Source organism: Triturus cristatus, chromosome 11 (assembly GCF_964204655.1).
Source record: "Triturus cristatus chromosome 11, aTriCri1.1, whole genome shotgun sequence".
In the NCBI taxonomy this organism is placed as follows: domain Eukaryota; kingdom Metazoa; phylum Chordata; class Amphibia; order Caudata; family Salamandridae; genus Triturus; species Triturus cristatus.
This window is the reverse complement of record NC_140594.1, coordinates 628,762,731-628,783,036: the sequence shown is the minus strand read 5'-3', so window position 1 is coordinate 628,783,036 and position 20,306 is coordinate 628,762,731. Positions and strand designations below refer to the sequence as shown.

Below are 20,306 nucleotides of genomic sequence, written 5' to 3'. Positions count from 1 at the left end.
CGCCCTCCACACATTTTCCTATCGAAGTCTTTGACCTGATACGATACATGGAGAATGGGAAACGTGATCGAGAAACAATACCGTCAAGGGTAGTGGATTGTGCACCGAGAGGAACCCGAGAAACTGTGTCGAACCAGAGCGCAGCAATTCACGTCCGAACCAGATGGCAGAAAAACACAATCTAATAATGGAGTCGATGGCCATGTGCACTATCACCGAACGGAGGAATCGCCTACCTTGTGACTGGAAAAGACTTCTTCGAAGAAAAACAAAGTACAAACATCGAGACCCAACACTAGATGGCAGACTTATGCAAAGCATGTGATCTACAGCTCACATGCCTCGAACATTAATTTTCCTTCCTGCACAAATTCTTGTCCGTTCTTTCTATGCACCTCTGAGAGGTATTGGAGCAGTTTGTGCATCTCATCCCAGTGAGCTCTATCATATCTGGCCAATAGTCCTTGTATATTTGCAATCTGTCAATAATTGGCAGATTGTGGAGCAACTTGTTTACCCGACGCATCTATGTTTGGATTCTTTATCAGGGGGTGGAGTGTCTGCTGTAGTTTGGGAATTTGCCCTTTAACGACCATTTAAAATAAGGGAATCAGGCGGAAGCGGACCTCTCATAAAACTGGGCCAGATGGTAAGCTTTATATTTTTTATTTACCCTAGGGGTAATGATACACATGTGCAGGGTCTTAAAACATATAATCTGCATGTCGCATCATGCCTTTCAGCATAGGAAGAGATTGAGATGTTTTGTGTGTAGTAAGTGTCCCAAATAAATAAATCTTCTTCCATAGACTCTTTATGTAATGTAAACCCATGGTATGCTGCTGCTCTAGCTATAAGCTCCTGATATAACGAAGTATCATCTGGAGGCGAGGGTTTGGCAGGATACAACTCTGGATCTGTGTCCCCTTGAGGATCAATAGCATAATCCTGCCAGGGGTCTGGTGGTGGAGGTGCTCCCTAATTGTCATCTCCTACATCTGCATCTGGGTCTGTTTGTGGAGAACCCAGAGGTGTAATATTTAAAGGATTGTGAGGTGACTGACGTACAGGTGGTGGTGGTATATGGGAAGGAGGAACAGGGTGCAAGGAACTAGTAGCTTTGTCCTTTTTCTTTTTTAAAGGTATTAGGAGATCAAGGTCTCGTTTGAAAGAGGTTTGCATCTTAGAAGAGGACAATGACGCACACTTTGTGATAATGCAGCCAGTCTCTGGGTGTATAGGAATCCGCTTTTGTTTCGGATCAAGTTGTTCCAGCATATTCTCAAAAATTGGCTCCGGAAGTGTTGCCGAAGCGGATTCCTGTTTCGGTGCCAAAGGTTTTGGAGCCGAACTGGATTTCACTTTTGGAACCAGAGCGGTGAAAGCCGAAGAGGCGTTCTCTTGTCTGTGTGGAGCCAGAAGGCTTCATACATGCTTTTGGTGCTGAGGCGGAGGGAGGGTCAGCCAAATCTTATTCTTGGTGTGTACAATAGTGTAGGAGGCTGGCTTAGTATATGGTGCACACTTAAAGGAGTGACGCACCTAGCACTAATCGAGGCAACCCTTATGGTGATTTTAGTGGTCATTGATAACCTTAAGACTCTCAAAGGGGTAGCTGCTAAATGCAGCCTTATCTTGAAGGAGTGTAAAGCAGCTTGTTTTACCACATTTAATAAATAGTGTAGATTAGATGAGAAAGAACCATTACACAACACAATGACTATCACTTGGTATCATCTCCTATCCGGAGATATCAATAATTCACATAAGAATACGTCAAAGAAATCAAGTAAGTAGCACAAATATACACTGGTCTCTAGGGGGAGATGAAACCATATACCAAATAAGTGGAATGTGAACTACAAAGGAGAACGGGACTTGGACCAAAGGGCTTAGAAGAGCTTGGAGAACGCGGAACCCCAAGGAGGCTGTGAGCAGAGTGGAAACACAGCTGCATGTTCAATAGAAGTCAACTTAGAAGTCGGAGTAGCAATTTAAAAAAAAAAAAAAAAAAAAAAAAAAAAAAAAAAAAAAAAAAGGACCCTTCCCAGAGGACCCCCGAAGAAACCCTTTGAAAGATGGAAGGTTGGAGAGCCACCCCACCTGTAGATGCCCCAGGAACCAGGTTACCTGCACCAGGGACGTTGGGTGCATAGGGGTGAAGTGATGTTCGAACCTCCCGCAGACGAGAATGGGAGACTCAGGAAGAAATGCCTCTGGAGAGGTCTGTGAAGAAGTCCGGTGGAATCCAAGGGTGGATTCTTGAAGACGTCGACCTGCAAGCAGAGGGGACCGAGTCTGCCACTCTGAGGTAATCAGGAGGCACGGAAGCACAATGCCCACCCTTGTCAGTAAGTTCAGAAGAGTTCACAAGGACCTAGTCACTGCAGCTGTGGGGATCTGGCGATGCTGTGGAAGACCAGGAGCCGAACACTAGCTGTCCTACGTTGGAGGTCGGTGTCCGGCTGGAGCACCTACAAGCCTTGGTAGCCACAATTGGCGTGGAAGACAAAAAGATGCAATCGTTGGGAACAGTGAGGTCCATGGGACTCACCACGTGCAAGAGTCAGAGCATGTACTGAGCAAGCAGGGGAGCCCACCAAACTAGAAGAAGACCCTTGAGAGGCCCACAGGCCAAAGGCACAGGAATCGCAAAAGGACCTCAGGCAGCTCACCAAAGACGGAGGCTCATGATGGAAGGGATGCAGGGAGGATGCTGGTCTGTGAGGGATGAAATGCTGGAGACTGGAGCCTCTTGTAGCCAAAGATCTCTGGAGTGCAGAGCCAACAAGCCTTTGCAATGGCAAATCGACACTGTGAAAAAGGGTTTCAACCCTGCGGCTCCGACAAGGGATACGGTCCTCCAAATTGCAGGGAATACAGGTCCGGCCTCGGGGGAACCATATATTCACCACCTATGTTGCTGAGCCTCAGGAGATCTGTAAGACGGCAGGAGCAGCAGACCGGTGAGCTTTGTTGCAGTGCCTGCAGATGGAGGGGAGTGACTCCTTCACTCCAAGGGAGATTGCTTTGGATGTCCTTGATGCCCACAGATCCCTGGAGAGCCTGAGGGAAGCACAGACAGATGAGGCAGAATACTTGCAGAACAGCGAGACCAGGAGCAGCAGCAGTCTTCCTTGATGATGTCTTGTTTCCATGCGAAGTCCAGGTGTCCAGACGGTCAAAGAGTGTCTTGGTTTCAGAGAGGAGGCTTGTTCCATGATGATGAATCTGAGGAACCACCCATGGGGGAGCCCTTAAATACCCAAGGAAAGGGTTGGAATGACTTGGGGTCCCTCCCAAAGGAGGGCCTGGATAGAGGGGGGGTTACTCCCCTGTCCTTTGTCCAGTTTCACATCAAAGCGGGAACCTAGAGTTCCTGAACTGGCTCAAACCGGTGTATGCAAGGAGAGCACCAAATGTGCCCTTCAATGCAGTCTGGTGGTACTGAAAAGCGTCCCCGCCCTAGCCCAATAAACTAAGTCCTGTCTGGGAGATGGTCACACCTCCCTGTGACAGGAAACCTATTGTTCTACCTTCCCCTGCTCGTGCTCAGCTCAGCAGCAGGAAGGCGGAACAGTGTCTGTGGTCAGCGGCAGCACTAACTTGCTGGCGGACCCTGAAAGGCTGTAACCAGGAGTACAGGTGCCTGGGATCATACCTCCAACACTGGAATCGGTATTGGGGTAGGATTCCAACATGTTTGATACCAAACATGACCAGGTCCAGCGCAGCCATTATATAGTTAGACATTGCGTAATGACTGATGTCCACTATGTCTTAAAATGGCTGACCACACTTACAAAGACTGGAGAATAGACTCCGGGGTTTGTAGGGGTGTCCTGCTCATGCAGGGGCACCCTCACACTTATAACCAAGCACCCTGCTCGCGAGACTGTAGGTCCTACAATATGGGTGACTCATAGGTTTTATGTGCAGTGATCTCAGGTATAAGAAAATGTATATCTGTTGTGAGAGGTGCAAGCACCATCTCATACAGGCTGCAATGGCAGACCTGTAGTCAGAGTTTCAGTGGACTCCCATGGGTGACAATACATGCTGCAGCCCATGGGAGACCCTTGGTATACCTCTGCCCTGGGTACCTTAGTACCCTATACTAGGGACTTATAAGGGTACACCAGTAGCCAATTGTGGAGGTACCAAAGTACTTACCAAAGCCATTTTGGGAGAGAGAGCACAGACAGATGCTGGGGTCCTGGTAAGCAGGATCCCAGAAGACTACAGTCAAAACATACTGACACCAGGAAAAAAGTGGGGCTAACAAAAGAAAGCTCCTACTCTCCTACACATGGCCAGATGGCAGTGGCGGGCCGGAAGCCTTTTGTTTTAATAGAAACTGAAGGTTTTTCCGAGGGCAGGTGAGAGATTCGAGTACTCACTGCACCTTGACCCGGCGGAAGACCATGTGGCTCTAAATCGGTCTATACGTCGGAGTCCGAATCTTTAACCGAAAAGGCTCCTTCCTCTTCGGCAGCTGAAGCTTCCTGATCTTCTTCGGGTTTGATATCTTGTTGACAAAAGATCTCGGGCATGTGCTCTATTTCACGTCTCTGCATCTCTCTGCGTTGTGCCAGACAGCCCTGCAAGGTCTTCTTGGATCGGAATGACCGACAGGCCTCACAATCTTCTTTGTGCTCGGGAGATAAGCACAGATTACAGACCTTATGAAGGTTGGCCCAAGGGTACTTGGAATGGAACAGAGGGCAGACTCGAAATGGAGACCGTTCCATCAGCACAGCAGAGTATCATCGATAGAGTCGAATAAGTGTAAGTCAGCCTGGACAGGCAAGGCCCGTAGGCCACGAGTGGAGTGTTCCAACCCGATGAATGAGAGTATTCCGAATTTCGACACGCAAGGGATGGAAAGCGCGTTCAAAATAATACCGACATGGGTAGAGTGAATTACACACAAGAGGATCCCAAAAGCGGTCTCGAACAAGAGCGCTGTATTACAAGTCCAAACCTGATGGTGGAAAGAAAACAATCTAACAATGGAGTCGATGCCCATGCGCACTATTACCAAGAGGATGAGCTACCTTACCTTGTGACTCGAAAGACTTATTTGAAGAAAAACAACTTGCAAACATCCGGACCCAACACTAGATGGCCGGAGTATGCAAAGCATGTGTATCTACAGCCACACATGCCTCGAACCATTGCTTACCTATGGAAACTTACCTTTACAATATTTTTGTCCTCAATACTCTTGACACAATATTTTGTCCACACAATATTTTGTCTAAACACCCCTCTGAACTGGCCTGGATGTGTTAGAGAGCAGTGAAAATGGCTGCATAGCATCAAGGATCACACATGAAAGACTCATGTTAACTTGTGATATCCAAGTAATCAAAAGAGAGACAATAAGCTGTTTGAGAGGTCCAGCGCCCATTCTCCTAGGAACGTGTATACACAAAAGAGGGGTGCTGTTCCCAAGTGGAGGGGGGGGGAAACCCAACACCACAAGGGTGGATTATCCAGGGAACTAAACAGAAGGACAGGGGGAGAAACCCAGTGATCAGATCTGAATGCCCTCACACACAATGCTTCATCATAGGGCGCTCCTCGTTGAGCCGGCGCTGTAATGCTCAATGGGTCCCTCAGTGGGGGCTCTTTAGCTGAGATCTGAAGACTAATTTAATCTAATGGTCCCCTTGATGCAGTAAAAACAGTTGGGCCATTTGTAGTAATAATGTACTGAGATAGCTCAAAAGGTCCACATGTTTCATGCCTGGATGCCAGGAGGGTCACTGACATTTCTTCAGGAGCAGGTAACTGTACCTACTCTACAATGGAATGGCACCAAGGGATACCTGCAGGTAACCAATCAAAATCAATTCAAGTGCTGCGGAACAAGGAGGAGGATCCACCCCTTCATTAGAGATAAAGAAACCCCCTACGGAGGACAGAGGCTTGCAGCGGGAAACCAAGTGAACCATGCGGTTTGTTCGCCGGGACTCTCCTCTGCCGAACGCTAGGCCCTTTCTTTAACTCTACTGAAGGGATGGATACTCCTCCTTGCACCGCAGCAGGTGAATTCATTTGGATTGGTTACCTGCAGGTATACCTTGGTCCCAATCCACGGTAGAGTAGGCACAGTTACCTGGTCCTGAAGAAATGCAATAGACTCTCCTGGCATTGAGGCATAAAACATGTGAACCTTTTGAGCTATCTTGGTACATTATTACTACAGATGGCCCACCTGTTTTTACTGTGTCAAGGGGACCATTAGATTAAACCCATCTTGGGTTCCCCTTCCTCTTAATTCACTTAAGCACCACCCCTACACCCACACACCCTCACTTGCACTCACCATTCAGCTAGATGAAAAGATCTCCGCTAAAGAGACCTCACAGAGGGACCCATTGAGCATTGCAGCACCAGCTTGACGAGGAGTGGCCGATGATGAAGCATTACACCCCCTTAGGTGTGTGACGACATTCAGATCTAATCATTGGGACCCCCCCCCAGTCCTTCTGTTCAGTTCCCTGGATCCACCCTTGTGCAGTTGTGTTCCCCTCGTCCCCCTGGGAACAGCACCCCTCTTTTCTGTATACGTGGACCTATAATATCCTCCACAGAGGGAGATGCAGACGCCCACAGAGCCAGTTTATATGTTCCTGAAAGTAAAACCAACTTCGAAAATTCATGCACATGGATGGTATGTTCCTGCAACAGTGAAATCGTTATGGTGTGGAAATGTTCCACCTCCCCACAAAAAGATCTGCGATGTTCTATCAAAGAGCAGATGTGCACGAGTTTTCACATTTAGTGTGAATAAATTTTTCTAAGAATCAAGGTATTCATCTGCAGACTATCACTGAAAAACTACCAGGTGCACAGCTTGGAAAAAGAGGAAAAAGAGTAGGGCAATACGAGCAAGCGCCATCCCACATCATATTGCAACGGTCTTTTCCTTCAGAAGGTGCACTACAGGCCCTATCCACGCCTAACCTTGCTACTGAGACTACTAAACAGTGGCGGCACCAATGTCTGTGGTTTTTACGGAAGAAAATATTTTTTTACTTCACACTCAATTTGTGTATGTTTTAACAAATGAACTACGCACATGAGCTACGAGACTTGTACAACCCTTCAAAACAAGTAGCGCTGTGGATTTCGTTGAATCCCTGTATGAAGATATTCCTCTGAGTAGGGTGACCAACCGTCCGTAAATTTCACGGACAGTCCGTAAATTGGACCTCACGTCCGTTGTCCGTGAGGATCCTTTTTACGGACGCCTTTTGTCCGTAATTTTAGGCATGTTAGGGAACAGAGCTGTTCCCCTGCGAGAGGCCTCAGCTCCGTGATGGGGCCGCTTCGCACTCCTCTGAGCACAAGAGCAGCCGCACACCGCCCATTGTCATTCTGTATGCGGCTGATGATTGCCACATACAGAATGACAATGGGGCAGGCAGGGCTGTTGCAGCATGTGGTGGCCTCCTCTTGCCACGGTCTAGGGCAGAGCATTCTGTCAGATGGAAGTGCAAAAACGCCCAAGCTGCTGCTAGGTGAGAATCCAGTTAATCGAAGGAAGGCGGTAAAAGAAGTTCAAAGGAAAGGATTATAGTTATAGTATAGCAGCCATGGTTTCTGCTTTTTTATTTTATGCATCTAACAACCATTGACAGAGCCAATAGTTCTGGCTTGTTGTAGGTGTAACGTTACTTGTTCCAAGTGTAAAATTACTTGTTGTATTATATATCTGGTTGCAATGACAGAAGCAACAAAAATACCAGTCTGGCGGCACATTATATTGAGCACAGATTTTTAGTTTATGTGTTTTAAGCCACACATTTTATTACATTAAACACCCTTTTGGAGAGACCCCCTAGTTTTTACATCCCACTTAAAGCTCTGGAAACAAAACCATGTCACAGTCACCCCACGTCCAGGCACTGTGCATCAGGCATGACTCATGCCTTCCACTTTTTCAGATTGCCTAAGCGCAGGGGCATAGTGAACCCTACCCCACCCCACCCCTTGCTTTAGGAACTACAGCGAGGGTGGAGTTCTTGATGGGTCTCATAATTAATGTGAAAAGGTGAGTGAGTAAGTAAGTGAAGGGATGGGTGGATGGATGGATGAATGAAATGATGGATGGATGGATGGGTGGGTGGGTGGGTGGATGAGTGAAAGGGTGGATGATGGGCGAGTGAATGGGTGGATCGATGAGTGAAATAATGGATGGATTGAGGAATTGATGAGTGAAAGGGAGGATTGATGAATTGATAAGTGAAAAGGTGAATGGACGGACAGATGAGTGAAAGGGTGGTTGTAAGGCTGGATGAGTGAGTGAAAGGGAGGGTAGATGGGCAAAAGGATAGATAGATGCGTGAAGGAGTGAAAGAGTGGATGGATGAGAGAAAGGATGGATGGATGATTGAAAGGATGAATGATAGGTTCAATGGATGGATTCATGAGTGGATGAGTACATGGATGGGTGGGTGGATGGAAGGGTGGATGGCTAAGTGAAAGGGGAATTGAAAGAGAAAGGGGGATGGGTAAATGGATGACTGAACGGGTGAATGGGTAGAAGGATGAGTGACTGGATGGATGAATGAGTAAGTGAAAGGATGGCTGGATTGGTTAATGGCTGGATGGATGAGTGAATGGATGGATGGGTGGATGAGTGAATGGATGGGTGGATGAGTGAATGGATGGATGGGTGGAAGAGTGGATGGATGAGTGTACGGATGGATAGGGTGAAAGGGTGGATGGATGGATGATGGAGGACTAAAAGGGTGGATTGAGGGATGGATGAGTGAAATGAATGGATGGAAGGATACGTGATGGATAGGTTTGTAAATGGTTGAATATGGACATGGATGGGCACACAGATGGAAGGACAGAATGAATGGTGAAAGACTGAATAATGGATGAAAGTATGATTACACCTTGTAACCCCCCATTATCTTAAGCAACATTTCTTATACATTGACTATCACATTTATATGAGTGATTGTCTCTATATAATATGTGTGTGTTGTAACGCACTCCAACACTCTGCCCCACATACTTGGGATGAGTAGCACTATAGAAGAAATTAAATACACATGAGAGAGGGTCTATGTGAAGATGAGGGGCACCATTGGAGGGTGGTATCAAGGCCGGACTGGCCGGACCGGGCATATGGCATTTTCTCTGGGAGCTGGAAAGGTGGAGGCGATTTTGTTACCACAAAAAGACCTGCACATTTGCTTAAAGCTGCGCGCACACTGACAAACCATGAAGTGCACAATTGTCTCAACCTAATATAAATTTATTTTCACTTGTACTTTAGTAGTTGTCTATTTACTTACTTATATACTATTGCGCAACCTTCTCTGATGTGTCTGTAAAATGTACCTTTTGTTCTGAATTTTGACCTCCTGTCCTGAATTTTTGTCCTGAATTTTGACCCCTTGTCCTGAATTTTTACACTCACTGTCCTGAATTTGCACCCATGTCAGTTGGTCACCCTACCTCTGAGCCGTTAATGAAAGCAACACAAATAGATATAAATCGTGGGGGGGAAAAAACACAAGATGCTGTTGGAAATATGAAGAATTTATTTCTACGTTCATTAAGATCCAGGTGTTCACTGCGGTAAAAAGAGGAGTCGCACATGCAGGGACAATGTACAAGCTGTGAGTGGGAGGGAGGGCGAGGGCGGGTGCGTGCGCGCGAGGGGCAGCGAACCCCCTCCGTAAAACGTCAGCTCACGCTAAAACGATGAAAAACTGAAATAACACTGAAAAAACATGAACGAACGTGTGGCACAGACTGAAGCCCCCTGGTGGACATGCCGCGCACTGCACCTTAGTGTTTGAGGCCAGCAATGATTTTTGGAAGAATGAACAGTTCACATTTTTGGAGAATTGGAAGGCCAGGCTTCATTGGGTTCCATCCGATTGGCTTCATTTCCGGAGAGGGGTCGGGAGGTTCCACAGCACGTCATGCGTTAAACTGCAAGTTCAAATCCCAAACCGACCTTGTGGCCGCCAGCAGTGACGTTCTTCCCTTCCACAAGGGCAGACAGAGTCAGTTTCACACCTGCAAGCAAGAAACAACGTTTAGACACCAGACTTCAGCAAGGCGCGCGCAGTGTAAGAACAGTCTACCCCTTGAAAATTCCTGAGCTAATCACACTCAAGTCTGCGGTAAAACACGACTCCTAGAAACAGCTTTGTGGATCAGGTCTCACCTGTGCGTGCCTGCTTTTACCTTTAACGGGCCTTCACACCCTAAAGACTATGGCTCGATTTGTATGCAAGTTATATCCGGGTTATTAAATGTATGTAAATGATGATGCAAACGTGTCCAACCTTTGGAACTAATTAGGTTTACTGCCCTCGAGAAATTCACATTCCAGCAATGTAGAACACTCACAAGTTATATGGCTGCCTTTATACTGCCTCAAGGTGATAAACACCGCACCTATAATCTGACACTAGCCCTATAAACTCGGGATTGTTATATTTCTGCCTGTATAATCTTTTGGGTCTCTTAACTTTTTTTAAAGGAAGATCGACTGACAGATTGAGCATTTACTAAATGCCCATTACAAGCAATAAATGCTTGACAATATTTCTCACACCTGCTTAGAAAATGCAGCAAAGAAATCAGTTTCACAATTACTAGAATTCATAATAGGAGCAAGGGTTTGCAAGTTCGAGTATGGTGCAAACGTGTTATGAGCCTCTAATGACATTAAAGAAATCACAATGTACGAGAACGTGACTCAGATCCCGGCCACAAAAAGCCAATTCTGACTTGACTTAAAGAAGCATTACTCCATCTACTGATACAGTCTAGTGTGGGAACCTGTGGCCAGAGCGAAATGCACAGCTATCATGAACACAAAGCGCACGTTCACCCAAGGGTATCTTAGCGCTGAATAACAGGTTTATTGTTACCCAAATCAATGGTACGCATTTTATCGACCTCGGAAGAATGAAAGGCTTAGTGGACCCGCCGGGATTTGAACCTGTGACCATGAGGTCGAACACAGGCTCCTACAGTGGACACATCAGTCCTAACCCACCGGACCCGACACCGTTCAGGTTTAAAAACATTGAAATACCGGGAATAAAACGTGTAAGAGTGCAAACTCAGGGCGTAGGCAACACCTGCTGATTGCTAAACTAGATAAAACACTGATTTCTTAAAGTGGACAGCAGCCGAGGATTCCTGAACATTTCAGCGAAGCCAAACTTGATTTCAATCAGAAGACGTGTATATGTACAGCTTGACTGTCTGCCAGAATAGAGGCAGTAGAATACCAACTATGGCAGTTTGATCCATACCATAAATAATAAGTCTGCCAGCTGCAGTGGGAGAACGACAACTAATAAAAGGCAAGTGAATCAATAACACACGCCCTTCGGCGCTGTCAAACGTCAGAACCGACATTAGCAATCACATTACATTAACAGGCTGTGTCATCGAACTTCGCCTTCCATTTGTGGCACTATGAGTTGAGATGTGTAGGTAGTGTCTCAGGGCTCGCAATCCATCCAGGTGTCACGGAATTGAGGGCGGTTGGAGGTCAGAGTCTATATGACGGGGGAGGGGGGAGTATTGCAGGTGGATCATACTATAGCGAGCCCAGAGGGGTAACGGGCTGAGTGGAGTCGTTCCGGGTTTGTCGAGTGGAGCTGGTCACTGTCAATAAATAAGTACGGGGCTGCCGACGCCAAACTGCCTTACAGTACAGAAAGGTATCTATCTATACAGCGCATTTTCTGCATCCTGGTTAACACAAGTCAACAAGTGGGAGAGGATGTGGCCTAACGGCTAGGGCGGTGGATTTCCAATCTAGGGAACAGGGTTCGAGTCTCGGCAATGACGCTCAGATATCCTGCCAAGGGAATGTGTCCTTGCATACCGCAACTACTACTCATGTAAAAGCGCTCTGATACCTGATACGCTTCGGTTCAAGTTCGCGCTATATAAAACTCCGAGAACGCCCCCCCTCCCCCCCCCCAAAAAAACGGAGTAATATGGTCAAAGCATGTTCGATGGAGCATGGAATAAGGAGAACAAAATCATTTGTGTCTACAGTAAAAGCCCACGATGAAATCCGGCTTGTCTTTGGCCTGCGGCCTCAGGAAAAGTAAATTCTCAGGCGAACAATAAGGCAGTTGGTAATAGGACACCAAACGGGGCATCCAGAATTAATAGTGAGACAACTAATAGGACACCAAACGGGGCATCCAGAATTAATAGTGAGACAACTTTGACTGTGTAGGCTTTGAATAAAAAGTGTAGACAAGCGGTACAATTTTTTTTCTTGGATTCAAGTACCGCACTCAAAAAGAGCTAGTCTGTAAAAGGGTTCCCTAACAATGGTAAGTATAGACCAGTAGTGGGTGAGTTTTTATGATTTTATGGGAAACTGATGTAAATTCTTGTGCAAATTCACATTTTTCACAGGATTCGTACCCAGTTACCAAATTTGAAAATGAAAAAAGTAATTCCGGAGAGATGAGCATGCAGTCCTACACTCACGATTCAACATTATCATTTCCATTACTGTGGCGATGGCAGCTACACCCTGCAGCACTCCTTAAAGGAGCTTTCTTAGCAGCTCCTGATAAGGTTTCTTCTACAGTTCGTTACACCTGAGGCTTATTTTCATATGCAGCTCCTGAATCCCACCAGCAGCCAACAAGGTAGTGATTTGCTGGAGTATCCAACCTCAGTTAATTAAATGCTGTGGTGTGGGGGCGCAGAGGACTTGGCACAGCGTTTACTGACTGACACCTGTGATACTAGAAACCATGCCAAAACTACCTTTTCCTGGAATCAGCCTGCGGAGGGAATTCTGGGCTCATATTGCACCTGAGGCAAACTTTTGTAAACGCAGAGTTTTCCGGTTAGAATTTCATGGAGAAATTTCACCCGACTATAGTGGGGACTGAGTCAGGGCCAAGTGCCCAAGTCCCTTAAATCTTGATTTCCTGGTTATAGCACAGTCCTTATAATCTCCATCAGGTTACAAGCCTGCCACTGTTCCAGTATTACAGCCCCTATATCATTTAAAGGTTACAGTCCCACTCTTGTAACCCCCCCCCCCCACAAACACACAGCCTACAATCCTGCCATATAACCTTTGAGGTTATTCATGAGTCTAATATCTTGTACACTCCTCCATTCTCCTCCTCTGAGAAACCATTAAATAAAGAATTGCTGGCTCTGAATGGTGTACAGGTCCATTCTCGTTCTATTTAGGAGATCAGAACATTTGGGGAAGAATATTCCATTCACCAAGCTCATCCCTCATCCCATCTATCTTGCATCCTCCATTCCATTTATCTTGTCCCCATAACTCTTCGAGCGGCCATAAAGTGCTATGTAATTAATCATAACTTACATTTGTCAGTATGACCAAAGAGTAAGAGACAGAAAAAGCTGCCCACACAGGGTACCCATGCTGAAGGAATGCGTGTCTCACTGTCAGTTATGGACACTATCCCCCCATGCTACCCATACCCTAAAAGAAGATTTACCACCAGCCCAGTCTTCCCCAAGAATGTAAACTTCACCTGCTGCCAGCTGTATTCTTACCACCCAAAATAAATGAAAAACATTTCTTACCTGGCCGCAAGACCCGAGTGAAGCCGATTCCAATAAGGCTGGCGTTGTTTACTTTGGCCTACAAAACAAAATAAATAAATAAAAACGAGGCACGCTTACAAAGGAACCGAACAAGCACACTCTTAAGACATGTCCAAGCTCACCTGGGTGGCGGGTGGAAGATAAGCGTTTAGAATTGGTTGACACAAGTAGTGAATGGGATGCAAGCAGGCCTCCAGTGTGAGAGAGAGACAAGACAAGCAAACATGCCAAGCTAGCTGTGAGGGCTTCAGAGATCTGTACTATGTCTCGATGCTATGGAGGCTTCATTTCCATAACACTCAGTGCCTTACAAAACCACTCCATAACCCTTCCATTCCTCTCCTCCCAGCAACATAGATGTCCACCCCGCTACATGTGCTCAATTATTCCCCTCAAGAACTTAAGCTGCCACGTGTCATCAGTGCTGTCCCAGAGTCTTCATGCACCAACTAAGTCCCACTCAACAGTTATCTACCAAGACACCCAACGACTAGCCAAATTCTGTACAGCCCCATGTTGTGCTTACAGATACGGAGGTGTCCGCATCCAGCTGGTATTTGGCTGCAATGCCAAAGCGGGTGTTGTTGCTGCCGGCCGTCCACGCCAGATTCACCGACGTTTCAATTTGGTCGTTAACCTTCTGGTAGATGGAGCCTCCAAACTCTGTACCGTCGTTCCTAGTTCAGAGACAGTAAGACAGATTTAGGCAGTCTGGAAAGATAATCCGGTCTCTCAATGGCTTGACGCAACTAGTAGGCGCGAGCCCTGCAGGGGTTCCAAGATGAACTGCTTTCAACAGATACCTAAAGTGCTCGAATACAAGAACTGCTTACTAGAGACTCAAGGTCCTGCAAGAGGGCAGTCAGGACCAGTGTACACATTCAGCTCAAAGCACCATACAGGGCCTGGGCAGCAGTGTACCACATGCCCCCACAATCCAAAGGGCCAAATGCCCAAAAGGAAGCCATTGCAACCAAACATACACCCAAAACCCAAAGAAACAAACAGCACACTGTCAGCAGGGCCCAACATACATCACATCAACAAACCAAAAGAACAAACACAACACAAGGACAGCGTAGCCCAGCATACATCGCAAAAAAACACAAAGGAGCAAACACTGCATAGCGGAGGCAGGCCCATGCAACACTTTGACAAAAGCATCAAACAGGGCACAGACCATGGCTGTAGGCCAGGTAGGCATCTAAAAACAAATTGACTAAACACACACCATCAAACACAGCATAGCACATATGATTAGTCGTGCCTGGCAGGCATCCAAAGATGAGATCAAGCTAAAAGTACAAGGCAGCAAGCCCCACTAAACACTCAGAGACCAAACAACCAGACACAGCCCAGGGGCTTCAGGGCCTGACAGCCACCCACACAACCACTGAAGACAATATAGTCAGACATCCTCTAATAAAAGTACTAAATAGACAGCAAGAAGCTCCAGGACCCAAGAGATGCGCTCAGGCAAACACACACTAGATAGATGCCTAGTATGAAAACACAATGGCTCGGCATAATCAGGCAAAAGAATAAAATAAAATATGGGTAGCCACAGTCTTGGACAACCATCTGCCAACCAAAGTAACAAACACACATCACGCGGGCTGCAGGCTATGTATATTTTCTCCAACCAAAGTAGCAACGTAGCTATACCCAAGCTGCAGAACCGACCGACGGCAGATGGTTCACCAGAGGCCAGCGATGCTCGTCGGCCTTGGAGGAGTGTGTGAAACCGTTCAGTTGTATTTAAAACACAAGCCGTTCTGACGCGTCTAGGCCCTTTGCAAAGTGATTATGAACCACATAACAATAAAAGGCCGAGAACAAACCATGAGATTCAAGCAAGTGATCTGTATATTGCACACAGATCACTGCAACAGAAAAGCAAGCAGTGCAAAGACAACAGGTCTGGTGTTTGGCAGCCAGCCTTTTGGCTTTGGCAATGCCGGTTTTGTTTAGTCATTGTTTTTGTAAAATTGTATTTCTCGGTGAAGCTACTGGACCCCCTCCTCAATCAATCAAGAGATAGGTCTAAAACCTCCCCCCCAAAAATTGTTCTAAAAAACACGCATTGTGAAAGAGCAGAATGTCGTCACTCACAGTGAAGTTGGCTAAAGGCCTAACCCACTGTCCCAGGCTGTGGTGGACGGAAGCAGCAAATGAATGACACGGGAGGATCTGGCTGTAAAACAAAAACACACACACACGCACACGCACTTAGCGCTGTATATATTTTTTTTATACACACACATATGTACGTCATGGTTAACGCCAGACCTAATGGGATAACTTCTCTCTCCATCTCAAGAAAGAGCTGGGCACACCCTAGTGGAGCTGAACAAGAACTCCCTGGGATCCCAAACTCGGAGTCACACAGAAGACCACTTTGTGACCCCCTGATTTAACACTACCAAACATCTGTCCCCATCGCCCAAGCTGTATCTCATCCTTGCAAGACCTGCCGTGGCCTGCTTATCGTTGTGTCTCACACTTGCACTTCTGACACCCCATTCGCCCACATCAAGAGAACTCGATCAGTCTTTCGGTTGATGAACCCTGATCATTACACCCTCTTTCACTCCTAGACTCACTCACACATTATGGAACAGATCATGGTGCTCTCCTCATACGAGACAATCCTGTGACAGAACCGGTCTGCCTCTTTCCTGGATACAAACCTAAAACCCCAGGTGTCTCCAGTTCCAGGGCTCATTACCCCCAGAGCTCCAGATACCAGATTTTTGTCTCAAATCCTACTACATAAACATATGCTGTGAAATCTCCTGACTCAAAAACAATACCAAGTCCCCATACCTACCCACTCATAAATAGGACATCACTGTTCGATGCCTCATTCCTTCCACACACACCCAAACATCCCTTGACCCTAGCGCTACACCTTAGTCGTTCCGTACACAAGCACATCACCACCGATAGACAATGCACTGTATACCACCATGTGGTATTATCACATTAGGGGGAACTCCGTGGCACCCCCACCACCCCCCAACTGTGTGATCTATGTCCCTCCCACCACCAGATTCTCTTCAATGCCTTCTGTCCCACCACTCAACCCACCACATCAAACTGGACCCACAGGTCTATGTAATGCCAATACTCACACGTTGGTGTGCAGCTGGAAGTCTCCAGCCTTGTAGCCCAAGGCAACATTATTCTGGGCCAGCCTGGATTTCGCGGTATCAAAGGCCACCTGGTAGCCAGCCAACCACCCTTCATAACCCAGAACAGCCCAGCCATGGACGGTGGGGCCCGCCATATCGAGGTCGATGTCGCAGCCCAGGTTGGCATAATCCCTCTTGTAGGACGTCTTCAACTTGCCGCTCTTCTTCCTGTTGACAGAAACAACGCGTTACTCAGCAGTGCTCCACAAAGACTCTAGTAGCCCCTTAATTAACAAAATAATGGTTTAAACCATGGAAGGAGCCAGCAGGCTGCCTCTTCGCTACAGGAGGCAGTGCTGTACCATTCTGAATGTAGGAGACTAGTCAACGATGGGGCTCAAAAAATATGTAGCTGAGGCTGACAGTCAATCACAGGCATCCAGATCAAGAGTAGATGTTCTGCAAGAGTTCCTCTGGCATGGTCACAATGCAGGTTCCTCAACAATACCAAATGGTGCAGAAAAACAACACCCAATGCAGCCCTCCATAGTCTTGCTTTTAGCATTTCAGTGTCCTTGTTACGTAGTCATAACAAATGATATTCAACAGTTCTTCAAACATTTTAAACCCAACAATCCGGAGACAAGTTTAAGCGAAATTACACCTGGTCAGCCCCGGACTTTCCTGCTCCTAAGCCTCGTCCACCGTCCAATGTGCTGCACTTCTACCTATACCCAGTTTGCCGTAAAGTGTCACTCCTCATTGGATACTGCACTCCTGTCAGCACCAGCATCGAAGACATGGTTCCCTTGGATGGACATGCAAACAAGATGCATGATCTGGCAGCTCATCTGCCTTGACAATGCCCAGTCCACTTCCTACACATAGGCATGATGACACATACACAGCATAGACCATGTGGATGGCTCATGAGGGATCAGAAATGCTCGGATATTGATGAGGTGATGCTGCTACTTGTCTGACCAGCTCCAGATGCAGTGTCATCGTCAGACACAAGTAGCACCTCCAGCATGGGTGGTTCTTCTTTTGCGGCAGTGCAGTTTCTCCACAACTTAAGCTCCCCATAACAGGTTGAGCCGAACCTGGGGCATGGTGTAACCCAAGATGCCGGAGGGAAACCCCATCATGGACCATGCCACCAATGGTGGGCGAGGGTTCCACATCCATAACATCTATACAAATTGAACAGCGTAGAAATAATCTCCTAGTGTTGGCAGAGACGTTTGAAGGCATGGACAAAGTGGGCTCTAGCCCAGGGCCCCAGTTTTTAATTAGGGCCCCCTACCAGAGGCTTCTCAACTCTTTGCCTGAACTATCCGCCTCATTCTGACAGTTCTGCCCTGATAACCTGGATTGCTGTTTAAACATAAATGTCCATTTCTTTTAATTTGTGTTTTTAGCAAGTGGAGACTGGGTGATGTGGGAGTTCATTACAGATATTTAGCAGATAAATGTTTTCAGCCCCATGCAACATCTGTAACAAGTTTCATTTTAAACTAAATAATGTTTCATTCAAGAGTAATGGAAGGAGACCACAGATACTATTGCTAAACAACACTACTAAGCTGCAGTTGTAACACAACATTGAAAACTCAAATGGTACTGTTTTATCTGCCGGTACATGTATTCTGAACTTTAGGCCCCAGATTTACTAAGACTGCGCTGGATTTGTTTTACCTTTATAATGCAAAGCCAGCGCAAAGAGTTGTGGTGGTGTTTACTTTCAGCACAAATCAGGATTTGCAATGGAAAGATGAAACAAAGTAACTCAAAATACTTGGTGTCAAGGCGTTCCCATACAGCCATCCATGGTTTTTGATGCAAATCGCTACCTACTAACAATTTTACGCACCGATTTGCACCAAAACCTTCCACTTCCACAAGACAGGAGCAACAGAGGAGAAATGTTTTTATTCATACCTTTTAAACTGAATGCTGCATTGTACAGTACACATACAAAGCAGGACGGGTATTACAAGCATAGTTTTTGTACTGGAAGGATTGCCTTCCAGTACAAAACCTACACTTGATAGAACCCACACATCCTTGCTCTGTAGTGCACAGGACACATTCTTGCTCTGTAGTGCAAGGGTGTGTATGTTGGCGCACAGCAGTGGGGGGGAGAGAAAATAACACTCCCATCTTATTAGATACAGTGCTGTTTTTCGCACTCCCTTTGACACGAAGCACCGCAACTTTAGTTGCTGTTCTGCGGTGTCATACTTTAGTAAATTTCCCCATAGATGTAAACACATTTGAAACATGGAGTGGCATTTGGCACATATTTATAAAATATTTTGTGTACTACTCCTCAAACACAACATATTTCAGCACATATATACAATGACATATGCAACCCTCCATCAAAACAGCTTCTTTAGAAAAAGCTGCTGTTAGAGGGTTGAGTGTGTAAGATCTATGTGATTTGAGGTAAGCTGATGCTGTCCGACATCTAAACTGAAAGACAGATGTAGCTTAAGAGATAGAATTAATGCTCCAGTCTGGTAGATCTGTGCAATAGGTGTTTGCTCTTTGCGATCTTGTTTTGCACAATTGTTGTAATCAGAGGGATGGATTAGAGTCTTGAGTTTAGAAGATCTTTACAACCTGAGGGGGTGCTTCCAAGACCTACAAGGCATATGCAAATTTGCGGAATACATTCTCGTGTGATGCCTGCGTCTGCATTAATTAATATTTGGTTAACTGGAGAATTGTTTTTCTGACAAAAGCTAGCATGTGTATGATCTGTGTTATATAAGAAAAAAAGCTCAGTTTTCTAATCTCAGAATCTGTGCCGATCCCAACTAGCAATGTCTCAAAAAAGGTGCAGAATATTTGCGAGTTTAAGAAACTTGCACTGTTACAGTAAAATGTTCTTGAAATTATTGCAATATACACACCCCATCTACACTACATAAATTACCTTTAAAAAATCCTTAAAGCCTTTCTTCGTTTTAAGTTCACTGATTTTTAAATCTCTCTCCTATATTTGATGAGCTAGAATTGCACTATTGCAATGACTTTTACAAATAGTAGTCCCTCTGGATTAACCAGGAAGCAGTACGGAGAACTGCTTCTAGTAAATAGGTCTTTTACGCCTCTTATATGTAAATTGTTCTGATAGGAGTCCCCAAAATATGTTTTTTGCCCATGCCCCCAATACTTGTTAAGATGCCACTATCTATGAACTATCCTAAGAGGGCATGTGGAGGGAGAAAATTGATGATAAATTCAAAGTTCCTTTGAACAAGGGCCCCCAAAATAAGTCTGGCCCAGGGCTCCCAAAGATGTTAAGAGGACCCTGAGTGTAGGTTCACTATATTCTATTGGTGTACTGTATATTCTCTAGGCAGGATGTACAGTAGGAACCATAATCTTCTCTCGCCCAGTTTATATGCATGTAGGTTAGACAATGCACAGTCGAACATGAATCCAAACTCACTTCTTGAATGTCAAAACAATGGTTGCGAGCAATTGGTCGCTACGTGGGATCTTCAGTTGCGAGTCAGACTTGTTGTCATTAGAAAG

At 46.0% G+C, this 20,306-nt stretch overlaps 1 protein-coding gene across 1 annotated transcript in view; it reads right to left on the bottom strand.

The window, feature by feature from the left end:
• Positions 1–9,554: 9,554 nt before the first annotated feature.
• The window catches only part of VDAC3 (voltage dependent anion channel 3), a 51,216-nt gene continuing 40,464 nt past the window's right edge, over positions 9,555–20,306 (bottom strand). The window contains exons 6-9 of the mRNA XM_085634082.1: positions 16,758–16,985; positions 14,150–14,300; positions 13,603–13,660; positions 9,555–10,056 (exon numbers count right to left, since the gene is read on the bottom strand). Of these exons, the coding sequence (XP_085490208.1) occupies positions 9,965–10,056; positions 13,603–13,660; positions 14,150–14,300; positions 16,758–16,985 (529 nt within the window). The 3' untranslated portion in view covers positions 9,555–9,964. The remainder of the gene's footprint in view (positions 10,057–13,602; positions 13,661–14,149; positions 14,301–16,757; positions 16,986–20,306) is intronic.